Source organism: Pogona vitticeps, chromosome 3 (assembly GCF_051106095.1).
Source record: "Pogona vitticeps strain Pit_001003342236 chromosome 3, PviZW2.1, whole genome shotgun sequence".
NCBI lineage: Eukaryota > Metazoa > Chordata > Lepidosauria > Squamata > Agamidae > Pogona > Pogona vitticeps.
The window spans coordinates 192,773,388-192,789,567 of record NC_135785.1 but is presented as its reverse complement, the minus strand read 5'-3'; the positions used below and the strand labels follow the sequence as shown (position 1 = coordinate 192,789,567).

The following is a 16,180-nucleotide window of genomic DNA, read 5'->3' as shown; positions in this document are numbered from 1 at the left end:
CAATACTGTATTGTTATCTATCACTAGTTACTATATGGGGGACACAAAGATTTATCAAAAGAAACAGTGTATAATATTGAAAGTATTTTATTGGTTTTATACTTGTTTTTCAAAATTTACTTTTAAAGAATTATAACTTTAAATAATTTTATACGATTTTTAAAGCTTTATGTCACTTGTTTGTCAAACCAATGGTGTTTATCTCCTTACAAAAAGTAACAGTAACCAAAAGGGGGAAAAAACCAGGAGCATGATAAATAATATTAAAAAATTACAGTACGTGTTGAACATTGCCCTGAATAACAATAGATTAATGTCTAGTAAGAATGAAGCACTTTGAAGCTCTCTGTCTAGTCATGTGTATTTTGAAAGACTTTAATGAAATTGGTATTGTTCTCATCCTTCAGGCTCTAGTGAATGATATCCAGACTATTCAGCCCAGTTTGAATAGTGTTAATGAGACTGGGGAAAAAATGAAGATTGAAGCAGAACCGGACTTTGCATTGGAACTACAAACTGAGCTTAAGGAACTGAATGCTCAGTGGGATCATATTTGCCAACAGGTACTCTGTCTCTTGCTGTGTGTGGTTTATTTGTAATTAAAATCCAGACCTTTCATGGGCATAATTTCTCCTGTTCTGTGCACAACTGCTGAATGGATGAGGTGGAACTAGCCATTTATGGTTCACAGTAAGTACTTCCATCAAAGTACTTGCATTTATTACAGCAATATGCATGCAGAACAGACAGTTTTGTGATTGCTTAGAAATCATAGAATGTTTGGCATAAGCATCTTGCAAGGATACTATACCTAATTAATAGGTATGAGACTCTACCTACTTAACAGCTTCACACATAGTGGCTTTACCTTAAGATATTTCAGTGTTATACACATCCCAAAAATGATAACAAAACACCATTATGTTTCAGAGTTTAATACCTTGGAACTACAAATTATAACATCTGTCAGTTAAAAGCATCTGTCTCTTACAAGCTGTTAAAGGTAGCCACAGAGAGTAGAATAGCAATTATACTTTGAAAGGCAAACCTGTAATGAAAAATTTGACTGTAAAAGTTGGCTATACAGATGATTTTAAGATATAAACTCATCCTATGTTACTGTACTAGATAATGGAGATTGTCACCTAAAGACATACTATAGTGAGTTGTGCGCAGGATGTTTCAGATCTTATACTCTATATGAGAAAAAAATGCCAATATCAAGCTGCATTTACTTTGCCCTTCACATTTTGCATCCTTTAGTTCTGAATTGAAAATGTAGGATATAAACAATTCCCATTAAAAGATGGTATACATGTGGGTAGGGGGTTGGCTGTGTCCTCTCAATGTAGAATTTGAGTTTAAGTATCATCTCAAGAATGCCCAAGACAAAAACAGTTTGATGATCAACATCTGTATGTTGAATGAACACAATATTAAAATTATTATTTTATCTGTGATAGTTTACTGGGTTCAGGGAGTTCCTCCCCAGTCACTTAGCACACTATCCTGTTAGTACCAGAGTGGGTGAACCCAGGAGGGTCACTTGTGGTGAGGACTACGGAATCAGGCTGGTGTTAATTCCTTCCAACCCCCAGTGTTTCAAGACTTCACAGTGTTTCTAGGGAATCCCCAAATCTACAAAACTAGATACTTAGAACCAATATATTCACTTTAAAAGGTAAACTGCTGCCACACCCACCAAAAGACCAAAGTAATAGTTGGTCAAAGCAAGAACCACAAACAATCTGAGTTAAAAACCCAGACATCTGGTTAGAGATACAGCATTTTTATATTAAAGATAGTTTTAAAAAAGTTTCAAAAAGCAAGTGGAGCAAGATTACAGTTGAGACAAAGCTAGGACAAACAAGAGAACATATCAGAAAACAACAAAGCTACAGTAGTCTACAGATTAGCATAGTTCTGAGGCATACAGAGTGTATCTTTCCAGACACAACATAGCAAGACATCAACTAGGCATAGCATAGCATTTCTTGAGAAGAAAGTTAAGTCCACTAAAATAATTTCAGGACTCCTTTTTATATTTTAAACATCTGGTTCTAGACCCTTCCAGTTGGTCTGCCAATCAGACTTCTAGTTCTCTTGAATGTTCACAAAGACTGGAGCCTTCCCCACCCCCACTCTCCCTTGACACAGCTGAAATCATCTCCCAATTACTACAATAACAGAGAACCAACAAAGGTTGCTTTGAAGGTCTCTCTCAGGTGATAAGCTGTGTGTTACTGCCTCTTTGTTACTGGGCCAATACTGAACACGAAATTCTCAGTCAGCTTGTTCCAGGCATCACAGAGAAGCCTGATTTTCCCAAATGAATTTCATGTCATCCAATTTCTCTGTTTCTCTCCATCAGCTTTTTTTTTTTTTTTTTTTTTTTGGTCTTTTGTGAGAGATCTTTCATAAAATAGATTATTTATCTGGGAGGCATTTGCCTTCGTATTTAATGAATTCTGTTTTGTTTTGTTTAAGGCCTATGCTAAAAAGGCAGCACTGAAAAGTGGTTTGGATAAGACTGTGGGCCTTCGAAAAGATCTGTCAGAGATGCATGAATGGATTACGCAAGCTGAAGAAGAGTACCTTGAGAGGGATTTTGAATATAAAACTCCAGATGAATTACAGAAAGCTGTTGATGAATTGAAGGTAAGAATCCAAACTGACTTCTATAATTTATATCCAGCCATCTTTGTAAAATTATTATTCTGCACAGTCTGTTTACTCATTTAAAAGAATTTGCTGTTTGAGATTTACTAGAGAAAGCATTAAAGTATTGAATTTGTATGTGTCCTTAGTGTTGGCTGTACCCATATAAAGTTTAGTTCTCTTCCCCTATCTTTCGTATGATTGCATCATATGGGGTGCTTTGTAGTATGTTATTTCTCTGTATTCCTCATTCAAATTGGATTCAGAAATTGCTGTGTCATAAATTATAGTAGTGAGTTTCATGCTGTAGTATTTATGCTTTCACATTGTTTTTGATGAAGTGGTGATGCTACACTGTAGCCGAAGTTCAGTAGTAAATTATAACTAATAGGAGACTTATTGAATCAGTGGGATTTAGTGAGTCTGTACCTATGTACATTCAACTGATTCAGTAGTCCTACTCTAGTTGCAGCCACTGTTATTTTTTCTCCATAGATTACAACTACTTTACCTGTGAAAATATCACTTCTGATTCAATTCATCTCAGGTCCATATTACAAGTTATCAGAGCTTATCTAGTGTGGTGTTAGTTCATATTGCCAGTTTTACATTGTAATAAAACAAAGCTTGTAATGAATCTATGGAAGTTCTTGTCAGAGTGTAGAGTTAATGTTCTAAACAGACCTCACGGATATGATATGCTACATTAACTTTAAAATCTTTTACCACTACTGGTAAAATTAGATCTCTATATCTTACACAAATCAAATAACTTGGTTTCTGTGCTATAGGTATGAGATTGAAAATGACAGTACACACACACACATACAATAACATTTATATATGTATTAAGGAATTACTGTATTTACATAATGGAATAATATATTAGTTGTGACGTGGTGGCGCTGTGGGCTAAACCACAGAAGCCTTTGTGTGCTGCAGGGTCAGAAGACCAGCAGTTGTAAGATCGAATGCAGGGTCAGAAGACCAGCAGTTGTAAGATCAAATCCACACGACGGACTGAGCTCCCGTCGCTTTGTCCCAGCTCCTCGCCAACCTAGCAGTTCGAAAGCATGTAAATGCGAGTAGGTAAATAGGTACCACCTCGTTGGGAAGGTAAACAGCATTCCGTGTATAGCCGTGCTGGCCACGTGACAACGGAAACTGTCTTTGGACAAATGCTGGCTCTACGGCTTGGAAACGGAGATGAGTGCCGCCCCCTGGAGTCGAACACGACTGACTAAAATGTCAAGGGGAACCTTTACCTTTTGTGGCAGAAATCCTGTTATAAATTATGTCACAAAAGGCTGACAACATCATATGCTGTTGTGGTTTTTCAGAAATAAAACATTTCTCATCCCTTTTCCCCCCTCCAAAAGATTCTGAGGCTGTTCTGACATCCATTTCATCCATCAAAAATCTATTAGAGGATATGGAATGAGAGAGGGAAGTCATTAATTACCAGAAATTCCTACCAGGGTGGCTTTATTGGTGGCAGCAATTTTAGATAATTAAAGATTACCTAATTAGGTACACACCCAATATGGCATAAGTTATGACAACAGGAGTTCCACCACAAAAATTATTCTGTTAAATAGATGGAGAAATTTCTTAATACACATATAAATGTTTATTTTCTGTTGATTTGATTTTCAGTCTGACACTTACAGCACGGAAACCTTCTCCCCTCCCATGGTTTCCTGAGGATAAAGGGGATTACACAGAATCCTCAGGACCTTCAGGGAAGATATCAGTAATGTTTAATTTCCTGAAAATGTCCACGACACAAAATGTCATCAGCCTTACATGGTATAACATAGCAACAGGATTTCAGCCAGGAAATTGAAATCACTTGCATGTGTGGTTCTTTGTCATCTCAGCCTAAATATACTTATTTCCAGTTCATAATTTTTAAAGATTTTTCCCCTGCTGACTAAATTCTCAATAGCTTTTCTCTCAGACTACGTTTCTGTTAATCATCCCTTCAGCCTGTCACCTACCATCAACCTAAGTTCTTTTTGCTGCTTCCTGTAGCAGAATCCTGGTTATGGAACATTCTTGTCCCAGGCAGTTAGGCTGGCTGCTTTTTTTGTTGCTCTCTACAATTCTTATAAAAGCTATGCCACTTCATTCAGCGTTTACTGAATAATGTCTGCCTTTGGTTTCAGATGTATTTCCTGTTTAACTGTACTGTATAATTTTCCTTTGACTTTTGGTTTTTAAGGGGACTGTCATATTTTATTATTCCTACAGTTTTATCCGTTTCAGATAATCTCAGTCTTTCACTGTGTAGGCAGGCTTATTTAAACTAGTTAAATAAATAATTGCTTGAAATTATTGGTGAACTGTGATGGCACAGTTTCACTCCTTCAGATGCAAATCCCATGACCACAGTTCAGATTTCCAGAGAAGTATTGCTGCTTTGTATGTCTCTTTCCAGAGCATAAACCTAGTTTTCTCTTTGGCTGTCTCTCAGTGCATCTCCCAAAACAACATGTCTTCTATTCAGTGAGAGTAATTTATCTTGAGTTCCTGTAACTGAAAATGAGACAAAGCACTGTATGGAAGTTTCAGGCAGCTGTTCTAATTCTATTAACTATAAAAGGCCACAATTTCACACACCACTTTTATCCAAACCAGTGACCAAAATCCTGTTGCACAGCTATACAGGCAGAAGGCAAATGGCACAACATTCATTTACTTTTGGCTGGCAGTTGAAAAGTTGCCACTGTGAATTCAGATGTGTTTGTGTACCTGTTGGCTTTAAGAATGCTGAAGAATTGTGGTTGAGACTCTTTAATTGCTGGATGGAAGTGAATATTGTGCCATTTGCCTTCTGCCTGTATGAAAAAGCAACAAGATTTCAGGCAATGTGTTTATGCTTTGATTCTACCTTCTTTAAATCAAGTGTTCCTCTCAATTTCTGTATTATTTCTCTTCAAGAAAGCCACACTGTTTCCTATATTTGGATTGATCAGATATGTCTTATCTGATTATAGAAAGTGTGGACAAGAGAAAAAAAAAGACCACAAAGCTCAGGATTAACAGAAGACTAGAAAAAAGTTAAGGAAGAATCAAATATAATATTAGAAATATGAGAAACAGATGCCAAAACTGAAATACGTGTTTATCCCTGTTATCTCAATTGCCATGTTTTCTGTACTGATCCATGCTACTATGTCTCTTAAAGAGATTGATAGGATCTACTTCTTTCCCCCACATTTTTCCCCTCAAAACATCCAAGCCCATTTGCCTGCTGCCAATAGAGCAGCTGCCACCTAGCAAGGAGGACAGCAGGAATTAAAAGAACGTGTGTAGGATAATGAATAGATGAGAGAGAAGGATTGTTGGTGCTAATGATTTGGAAAGAAGTCTAAATGTTTCCTTAATTATGGTAGGCCTGCAAAGAGACACTCCTGCAATGCATCAGTGGCTAAAGGTGATTTCATGAAGGGATTTCTCAGTTTACCATGTGTTCCTTGAACGATTATGTTATGTTCAAATAATTTCTGCCCAGGTTGTTGCCTGTTTACTCTTCAGGGATCTTAACAATTACTATACATTTCCTTGTTTTCAGAGAGCAAGAGAAGAGGCAACACAGAAAGAGGTGAAAGTAAAGCTTCTCACAGACTCTGTAAACAATTTTATAGCAAGGGCTCCACCTGCAGCTCATGAGGCCTTAAAAAAGGAGCTTGATGTTCTAACTAAAAACTACCAGCGACTCTGCAGCAGGCTTAACGGGAAGTGCAAAACACTGGAGGTTAGTTCTTTCTGTAGCTAAAATTAGGGTACTTCAAGAAGTGACAGTAGAGATAATAACCAGTGGACAACAGCATTTAATAAATCTTTTTCCTCAGAAAAATTTGCTTCTGCCCTATTTGTGGAGCCCAACTTTCTTCAGACACAGTCTTTCAGTATATTATATTTACAGCATATATTTTACAGCATGTATTTCGAGAATATGGGTCTTGAGAAAGTTATTCAATAGACTGTCTTTGTTTAACAGTGATGCAACTGTTGAAATAATGTAGAGGTAAACTGGGGGCAGAGCTGGTGCAGTTGAAAAATGAAAAGCTCTTTGTTAAAAAATTTTTTTGAAGTGTGGAACATACTTGGACTGTTTAGTATAATCAAATGTGATGCCTGTAGCAAAATACTGGAGACAAAAATGATGTGGTATCTTAAAGACTAACTGCTATATTTTAATGTGAATTTTTGTGGATCAAGTTTACTTACTTATACGTAAGAGTGAGACTGTATGACTCATATTTATACCTGGCCCCATGACCAGGCGGGGATACAAGATAATGGGCAAAGTGGCAATGGTTCATTTGTAGTGGAATAGGCTGTTGTGTTTTCCCAAAAATAAGATAGAGTCTTCTATTAATTTTTCCTCCAAAAAACGCATTAGGGCTTATTTTCAGGGGACGTTTTATTGTTGTACATGAAAACAATCTACATTTATTCAAATACAGTCATGTCATCTTCTGGTTCCTGCATAATGGTGGACAGTGCGGTTTCACTTAACTAGGGCTTATTTTTTTGGGTAGGGCTTATATTATGAGCATCCTGAAAAATCATACTAGAGCTTATTTTCAGGTTAGGTCTTATTTTCGGGGAAATATGATATCTGACTGTGAATACTTTCCATTATCAGTCTACAGGATAACAATAGCTTAGTTGATGCAAGGGGCAAACTATGTGACTCAATGTAGTATTTCACACTAAGTAATGACTTCAGAACCCTTGATTGATATCTGACATTGTTTTGTTTTTGGGTGTGGCTAACTGATAAGAGTCAACTTCTGAGATTTTCCCTTGTTTGGCATCACTTTGTGAATGGTACTGAGCTCAAGAGGGTATCCTGTAGACCATCTTGACTGCTGCCACTAGTATTGTCAACATTCAGACTTCCCTTTGCTGTGTAAAGTTTGGCATCCTTTTTCCTGTGTGCAGTGTGAATATAATTTTCTGCAGCAATCTCAGGTCATTTCCTGGATTTCTGAATTATGAGTACAGAAGCTCAATACCTCATCTTCATAAGCTGGATATTTGTTTGTTTGTTTGTTTGTTTGTTCATTTGTTTTTAAGAACTGAATATCAATCAAGGGCTCTTAAGTCATTATCACATATGAAATCCTATGTGGATTCTCATGGGTTGCTACTTGTGTCAACTACGTTGTTATTACCTTTTAGACTGATAATCAAAGTTATTTAGAGCCTGGTAGCTTATTCCAATATTGTGGGGCCTTGTATAAATATGACATTCATATATTCTCACTCTTATGTCTAAGGAAGTAGACTTGAACCACAAGAGCTCACATTAAAATCCAGCAGTTTTAAAGCTGCCTCAATGTTTTGTCTCTTCCTTTTTGGGTTTGTTTTTTTAATATTTTTTTATTGGATATACTTGTATGGATTAATACAGGTACTTTTTCAAACACTATAGTTAAAATACTGTTAATGGTTGTTGTGGGTTTTTCGGGCTTCTTGGCCGTGTTCTGAAGGTGGTTTTTCCTAACGTTTCGCCAGTCTCTGTGGCCGGCATCTTCAGAGGACAGCAAACTGTTCTCTGAAGATGCCGGCCACAGAGACTGGCGAAATGTTAGGAAAAACCACCTTCAGAACACGGCCAAGAAGCCCGAAAAACCCACAACAACCATTAGATCCCAGCCGTGAAAGCCTTCGCGAATACAATACTGTTAATGCTATGAAAAGCTGCAATGTATCTTTTTATTATTATTATTTAGTCTTGCTAAGCTTTTCAGATTTTCTAACAGTTATGAAATAAAGCTGAGGTTTCCAGCAATAATAAAAAAGAAATTGGAAGTCAAGGTGGGGAAAAATGCATTTTAATGTTAATCATAATCAAAATTGATTTTCATAATAATAATAATAATAATAATAATAATAATAATAATAATAATAATAATAATAATAATAATAATAATAATAATAAATAATGGTGGTGGTGAAGATGATGATGATGATGCTAAAGTGAGTTGAATTATAGACTAGGAAATCTAGATGGCAGTATTTCATTGGAAGCAGCCAGTTGCATATTTGCTGATATTTTTAGTGCATTCCATAACTTTGGTGTTTGTCTTATTTTGATTTTTTTTCAAATGTTCCGAGTGGTAACAGTGAAAGAAAATATTTATATACTTTGTTTGAAGAAAAAAGATATTTCAAGGACAACAAAGCAAAGCAACTTTTTTACCTACTGAAGTACTGGCAAAATTAATCTGTCATTTCAAAAAACTCATTCCTTAGGAGGTATGGGCATGTTGGCATGAACTACTGTTGTACTTAGATGTTGAAAACAAATGGCTGAATGAGGTAGAATCAAAACTCAAGGCAACTGAAAATATTCAAGAAGGTTCAGAAGAGATCTCAGAAGCACTAAATGTAAGTACTGGCATTATTTATACATTAGTGGTTAAGACTGTATAACCTGAAAACCAGGGAGCAGCTCAAGAAGCAGAATAGGACATCTGCTCAAAATTTTATGGGGAAAATTTCCACCCCCATAAAATAAATACTGTCTATCTGTCTATCTGTCTGTCTGTCTGTCTGTCTGTCTGTCTGTCTGTCTGTCTGTCTGTCTGTCTGTCTGTCTGTCTGTCTGTCTGTCTGTCTGTCTGTCTGTCTGTCTATCTATCTATCTATCTATCTATCTATCTATCTATCTATCTATCTATCTATCTATCTATCTATCTATCTATCTATCTATCTATCTATCTATCTATCTATCTATCTATCTATTTATTTATTTATTTATTTGATTGACTGATTGATTGATTGATTGATTGATTGATTTCTATCCCGCCCTTTTAGACAAAGTCTACTCTGGTTATGTCAAAGTAGACAGTTCCATCAGTGGAATGACAGTGTAGATACTGCCCATAGATCTTTATAACAGAAGGGTCTTATGTTTCATCAAAGTTTCAGTCAATTTACTGTATGTTAGATATAATTACCTACAGAAAGCTACTTTGATTTTATGAATTCTGTTCTGCTAGATTTTCATTTTTTGTTATTATCTTCAGAGATTAAAGGAAGGATTTGAAGAACACATGTTTAGGTGGCACAATGAATTATTGGACTAGAACTAGAGTTGTCAAAAAGAATAATGAATGAAAAAATAATAATGTAGTAGTTTTCACACAAACACTTACTTCTTTCAAGACATTCAAATATATTTGTCAGGTGACAATGTAACATTCCATTAATTAGGTTGCAAATGCCTTGAGATTGACTTAATGTCGGAGATTTCTTGTAAGTAAGGAATTCCAGTCCCACCAGTCTGCTCTTAACCTAGCAATTGGAATGCCATGATGTTCACCAATCTTTCATATTTATCCAGTGTTTGTTTATTGTGGAGGCAAATCCACCAGGAATTACTTTGAAGTAATCTTTTCATACTGTACAACGAGATGTTGTTATAGGGCATTAAAATATTTCCTATATTTCCCTGAGCCTGCTGCAGAGAAATGTGATAACTAAAGTTTTTTTTGTGAAGTCTTGAAATCTCTACTAAACAAAAAGTTTTTCTCTGTATACTTTAAAACCAAGGATCGTTAGACATAACACTAGCCTCTGTTTCTATTCCTTCTTGTTGCCATACAGTAGGACTCACTAATATTGCAGTTGTAAATGAGTATGTCAGTTCATGAAAACATTCAGGACCTGGAGTCAAAATGTCAATATCTAGTTGCCTCTTTTGATTATTGTACCGTAAGGCCATTTCAACAAATTAGCATATACTGCAAAAGCATTGTTTATTATAGTGAACTACCATCTAGGGGTTTGTTACTGTTTGGCTAGTCACATTTCAGCTACTTTATGGACAAAACAAAACAAAAATAATGGCACATTCTATTTTTCTCATGAATCTTCTGCCAGTTTGATGGAAATGTCAGATGTCTAGCTTTCTTGTTTTAATGAGAACTCGGAATGTTTTTTTCTGTTTGGTCTAATGGGGATGGCAAAAACAAGTAATACAGTTTATGAATGTTTCAGTCTCTGGAAACATTAATGCAACACCCTGAAGATAATCGAAATCAAATCCGTGAGCTGGCACAGACTTTAACTGATGGTGGTGTTTTAGATGAACTGATCAATGAGAAACTGGAGAAGTTCAATACTCGGTGGGAAGACCTACATCAGGAGGTATATTTCAAGAAGCAGTATTTCTGCTCCTATACTTTAGTTCCAAACACTGTGTTTCACATCAGTACTAGTTTTCTTAAAAATGTAATTGCCTCTTTATAAAATAATAGCTAAGAATGTATTCATATAGCTGTGTCATGTAAGGCTAATGATGTAATCAGTCACACCATTTAAAAAAAGAAATAAAACATTTCCAATTCCCAGTGATGTTTGAGAAACAAAACATTTTGACCCTTCTGTCAAAGGTCCCAAGGAATCCCTTTCATGATGGGGCAGCCCACTGATGATGGAGAAAAAAATTCAGGAGTGAAAAATTTCACAGCAATTGGCAGATTCTTCTGTAGCATCACTCAGAGTTCGGAGAAAACTTTTCATGAAGAATGTCTGCAACTACTCCTTAATGTCTACTGAATATCTAATTGCTTTTCCTTCACACTGGCTGTTGTTTAGTCGTTAAGTCATGTCTGACTCTTCGTGACCCCATGGACCAGAGCACGCCAGGCCCTCCTATCTTCCACTGCCTCCCGGAATTCTGTCAATTTCATGTTGGTTGCTTCGCAGACACTGTCCAGCCATCTCGTCCTCGGTCGTCCCCTTCTCCTCTTGCCGTTACACTTTCCCAACATCAGGGTCTTTTCCAGGGAGTCTTCTCTTCTCATGAGATGGCCAAAGTATTGGAGACTCAGCTTCAGGATCTGTCCTTCCAGTGAGCACTCAGGGTTGATTTCCTTCAAAATGGATAGGTTTGTTCTCTTTGCAGTCCAGGGGCTTAGCTATTAGGGTCAAATTCATGAACTTGGGCACTTTTACACTATTTCCTGATTGAGTTTATTTTGTCATCAAGATCTTTATTCAAATTTCAGCGTTAATCACCTGAGTGTAAGGTTTGTTTTGGTACAATTGGCTGTTAGGATCTACATTCTTTACTGTAGTGACCAGACAGTGGGTATGCCCATGTGCAACCTGGCAGGTCATGTAACAGGATTTGGAGTGCTCTTTGTAGTATTCAGAAATATTATTTTGGAGATTATTTTCCTTAAACTGAAGCTGTGGCTTCAATCTCCCTCCCTTTCATTCCACCTCCTATTTCAAATTTGCCCACAGAAAATAAAGTGTCATTTTAGAATTAAATGTCAGGTATGATATTGTCTGGTGTGCTCTGGTCCATGGGGGTCATGAAGAGTTAGACACAACTTAATGACTAAACAACAACAATGGTATTGTTTTATGGAATGTTGAGCTCCAAGTATGTCAGAGAAGACATATTTTGTCACTCAGAATGGTAGATAGGATACATTTAGTAAAAAAGACAGTTGGAAGTTAGTAAACCCTTCAAATCTTGGCATCTGAAATAATACTTTTCTTGACATTTTGTGATTGAAAGCTACCACTGATTTACTTTTACAATCATTTCTGTCCTTCTGTTATTTTAGAAATGAGCAAAATTTAGGCTGAAAAGAGCACATGTGAGTAAGCAGAGCAATCAGTAGACTAGTTAATGAGGGGAAGGAAAGGGTGTTAATAAAATCCAATTGCTTTTACCAAAATATACTACTCGGTTGCTGCAGCCTCTATGAGGAAAGATGTGGGGGCCATCATTCACCTAGCTTCAAGCTTGCAGGATTTTCTTGGTAAAATCCACTCCCAAGCAACAGAGAATGGTGTTTTTGGCTGGGCAAATTCTTTCAGATGTTGCAGTGAAATCCTGTCAAGGGATTGTCCAGCCATGGCCCACTCAGTCTGCCTGGTTGCCCTTGCATCAAGGTTTTGCCCTCTTCATTCCTTGTCGAAGGGCAGTTCAGGCCAAATCACTATATCCATCCAATACAGATGCTCTGACAGTACCCCTTATATTACTAGACAAGTGGCCAAATTCTGTGTTGCAGCAACAGTTATTCGTAAACAGATGTTTGGGTAGGTGATTTTAGATCGACAATATAATATTTTTAATACAACACTATCTGTGGTTTTATCTATATCAAGGATATATTATGTTATTAATTGGAAATAAGGGTTTGTTTTATCATGTTTTAATGGAATTTTATTACCCTGCTCGACTTTCCTAAACAATAATTGTATGTATCTATTTTATACTGTTCTGGCTTTACTGGTCTTTGACCGTAATAAAGTTTAAAAAAAAAAAAACTACATTTGTACACTTAATGAGTTGTTAACAAGACAATCAGGAATATTTTAGCTAAATGGTAAAAATGGGAAAGGCTCAGGATGTTTCGAGGTTGACTACGTGAGCATTTAGCCCACTGTTTGGTTTGTTGCAGGGATGGGCTGGTTTATTCCTAGATACAGTGATCTGATGATGTCTTTGATGGAGGTTACCAGGTCAGCCTCAGGCATCCTGCCTGCACTTTCAGGTCACTGTGCCTGTCCAAAACTGAATCAGGCAGGTTCTCCACTGGACCTTTAAGAGAAACACAAACTAAAAAACCCCTCTTTGCCCCTCTCCTGTCACTTGCCACTTCTGTGAGAAAGCTTTCATTTGTCTGGTTTTTCCCCCCAGTAATGTAGCACATATGTACTGCCCTAATACACTTTTTAAAAACTCCCTGTTACCCTCCATGGAGCCAAGGAATTGTTTAATTTACCAATAGCCTAAAGTGATTCTTTTCTTAAGCCATTTCACAATCCTGGCAAATAGACAGTGGGCTGGTGAGGACCAAATTGAATTGGTTGAAGTCTGTCTGTCATTTGGATGTGAGGATTGCACCAAATGGAATACAGTGGGGTCTCTACTTAAGAACGTCCCTACTTAAGAACAATCCAACTTAAGAACAGCTCCATTTGCTAAATTTTGCTTCTACTTGAGAACAGAAATCCAAGATAAGAACAGGAAAAAAACCTTTCCTGCTCTTTTTTTAACCTTAGGTCATCTTAGGTTAAAAAAAAAATTCTCCCCCTAGTGGTAGAGTACGTATTAGCCAGCTTTGCATTAGTTCCTATGGGAACTAATGCTTCAATGTACGAACGCACCTCTACATAACAACAACAACAAAAAAAAAACAGCCAGAATGGATTAATTGGTTTTCAGTCCATTCCTATGGGAAATTTTGCTTCAACTTAAGAACGTTTCAACTTAAGAACACCATTCCAAAACGGATTAAGTTCTTAAGTAGAGGTTCCACTGTAGTTTCTATGGACGGAAAAGAGCAGATACGGATTAAATGGTTTTCAATGCATTCCTATGGGAAATGCAGATTCAACATAAGAACTTTTCAACTTGAGAACCACCTTCCAATACGGATTAAGTTCTTAAGTAGAGACCCCACTGTACTAGATCTCCTAGTGACCTTATTTAACCTACTGTTCCCAAGCCCTGACTCTTTCTTTACTTCTACTGCTATACTTTCCCTTCATCACCTTGAAGTGAGAGCAGGAAGAGACTGATCACCTACAGATCAGTTTGATTTTCTAAATATTCCTCATATTAACATCTATTAGTGATTTAATAAATACATGAAGCCAGTTAGTGAAATTTACAATTAAAATGCAGTAACAACTGAAAACATTTGGTTCGTATGAGAAAATTAGCTATTTAGATTTATTTGTAGCTGAAGAACTATGCTCTATGCATATTTCTTTTGTCTCGTTTAAACACAGCTGCTGCTATTATTGGTCCACTTATAATAATCTGTTGTTGTTGTTCCCAGCACATTTTCACTGTATAGTAAGGAGTGTGTTGTCTTTAAATGTATTTTTAAAAATATGCTGCAGATTCATTATAATACTAAACATCTGTGTTCAAGGTGATTTTCATTGCCCGCAAACTAATTATACAGAATTTGCAATTTATTTTTATTTGATGAATTGTGTTTCTGCATAAGAAAAATAGGACTCAAAGAAAATGAAACAATGCTGTTGATCTTTGAGAAACTGCAACTATGTTTGAGATATCTTGTTTTCATATTAATTGTCTATTTTAGTTAAAAGAAATAAGGATACATATCATTGTGTATTGTAAAGCAAAAGCAAAAAGCAAAGCATGCTGCTTATATACCGCCCCATAGTGCTTCAAGCACTTTCTGGGCAGTTTACAAGTTAATTATGCAGGCTACACATTGCCCCCCCCCCCGTGAACTGGGTACTCATTTTACTGACCTCAGAAGGATAGAAGGCTGGGTCAACCTTGAGCCGGCTACCTGGGATTGAACCCCGGTCTGTGAGCACAGTTTTGGCTGCAGTACAGTAGTTTAATCATTGCGCCACAAGGCTCTATTGTGTAGTTGTTTTGAATAAAAATACTGAGAACTACATATTTAGCCTTTAAAAAATAGTCTGAGTTATTACAGTTTCTTCCATCTAACAGTTTTACAGTAGTATAAGCTCCTTTTCAATCTATTAATTTTTTCACTTTTATATCATCAAATGATTAAAATGGAAATAAATCTCTGTGTTAGCAGAATGTTGTGGAGGTCTGAAAACATTTGAGTATTGGAACTATGATTGTTGCAGGACATAAGAAAGATATAAAAATGAGCAGTCACCACACTCATTGTGGTTTTTTAAAAGTGTCATGGAATGAATACTGTACAAAGAACATAATTTTTTCTCCAGGTAATGAATGATTTCAGAAAATAGTTTTCGTAGCAATGATTATGGGACATGGGCACAATAATACACTTTTAATTTGCAGTGAGCCACTCAGAGACCCTTAAAAGAGTGAAAGGTAACATATAAATAAAAAGTTTTAAATCACATAACATAAATAATTCTGAGTTAACATCCATCCAGGTCATCTTAAACAGTGAAGTATGGGGACAGGGGCAACGACAACTATCCAAAAAGAAAAATGAAAGATCAAAGCAAAGCAAAGCGTGCTGCTTATATACCGCCCCATAGTGCTTCAAGCACTCTCTGGGCGGTTTACAATTTAATTATGCAGGCTACACATTGCCCCCCCCCCAGCAAGCTGGGTACTCATTTTACCGACCTCGGAAGGATAGAAGGCTGAGTCAACCTTGAGCCGACTACCTGGGATTTGAACCCCAGGTCGTGAGCACAGTTTTAGCTGCAGTACAGCGGTTTAACCACTGCACCATGAGGCTCCTAAAGATGCCATTAGTAACTGTATGTATCAAATCGCCTGATTTTCAGAAATCATGCTATCAGATAATTTTAAAGATCTTAAAGATCAGACTTGGTGTTCACATAAGGTTTGCATAACTTGTCAGGGCTAATTGATAAAATGCCAGGACATATCTTAGTCTCATTCCTCGTCATGCACTTAATTGAACAATTGAGATGTGTCCTGGCACCTTGGCAGTTAGCTGCAATTAGCCATGGCAGGTTATGTAAACCTTAAGCAAACACTAACAGAATTTCTACCAGACGATAA

The 16,180-nt window shown here is 36.7% G+C and overlaps 1 protein-coding gene across 11 annotated transcripts in view; it reads left to right on the top strand.

Moving 5' to 3' along the window:
- The window catches only part of DMD (dystrophin), a 1,295,019-nt gene that overhangs the window by 581,070 nt on the left and 697,769 nt on the right, over positions 1-16,180 (top strand). For all 11 annotated transcript variants that reach the window (XM_078390471.1, XM_078390476.1, XM_078390472.1 and 8 more), the window contains 5 exons: positions 408-563; positions 2,488-2,658; positions 6,236-6,418; positions 8,932-9,066; positions 10,681-10,830. In XM_078390471.1, coding sequence (XP_078246597.1) covers positions 408-563; positions 2,488-2,658; positions 6,236-6,418; positions 8,932-9,066; positions 10,681-10,830 — 795 coding nt within the window. The remainder of the gene's footprint in view (positions 1-407; positions 564-2,487; positions 2,659-6,235; positions 6,419-8,931; positions 9,067-10,680; positions 10,831-16,180) is intronic.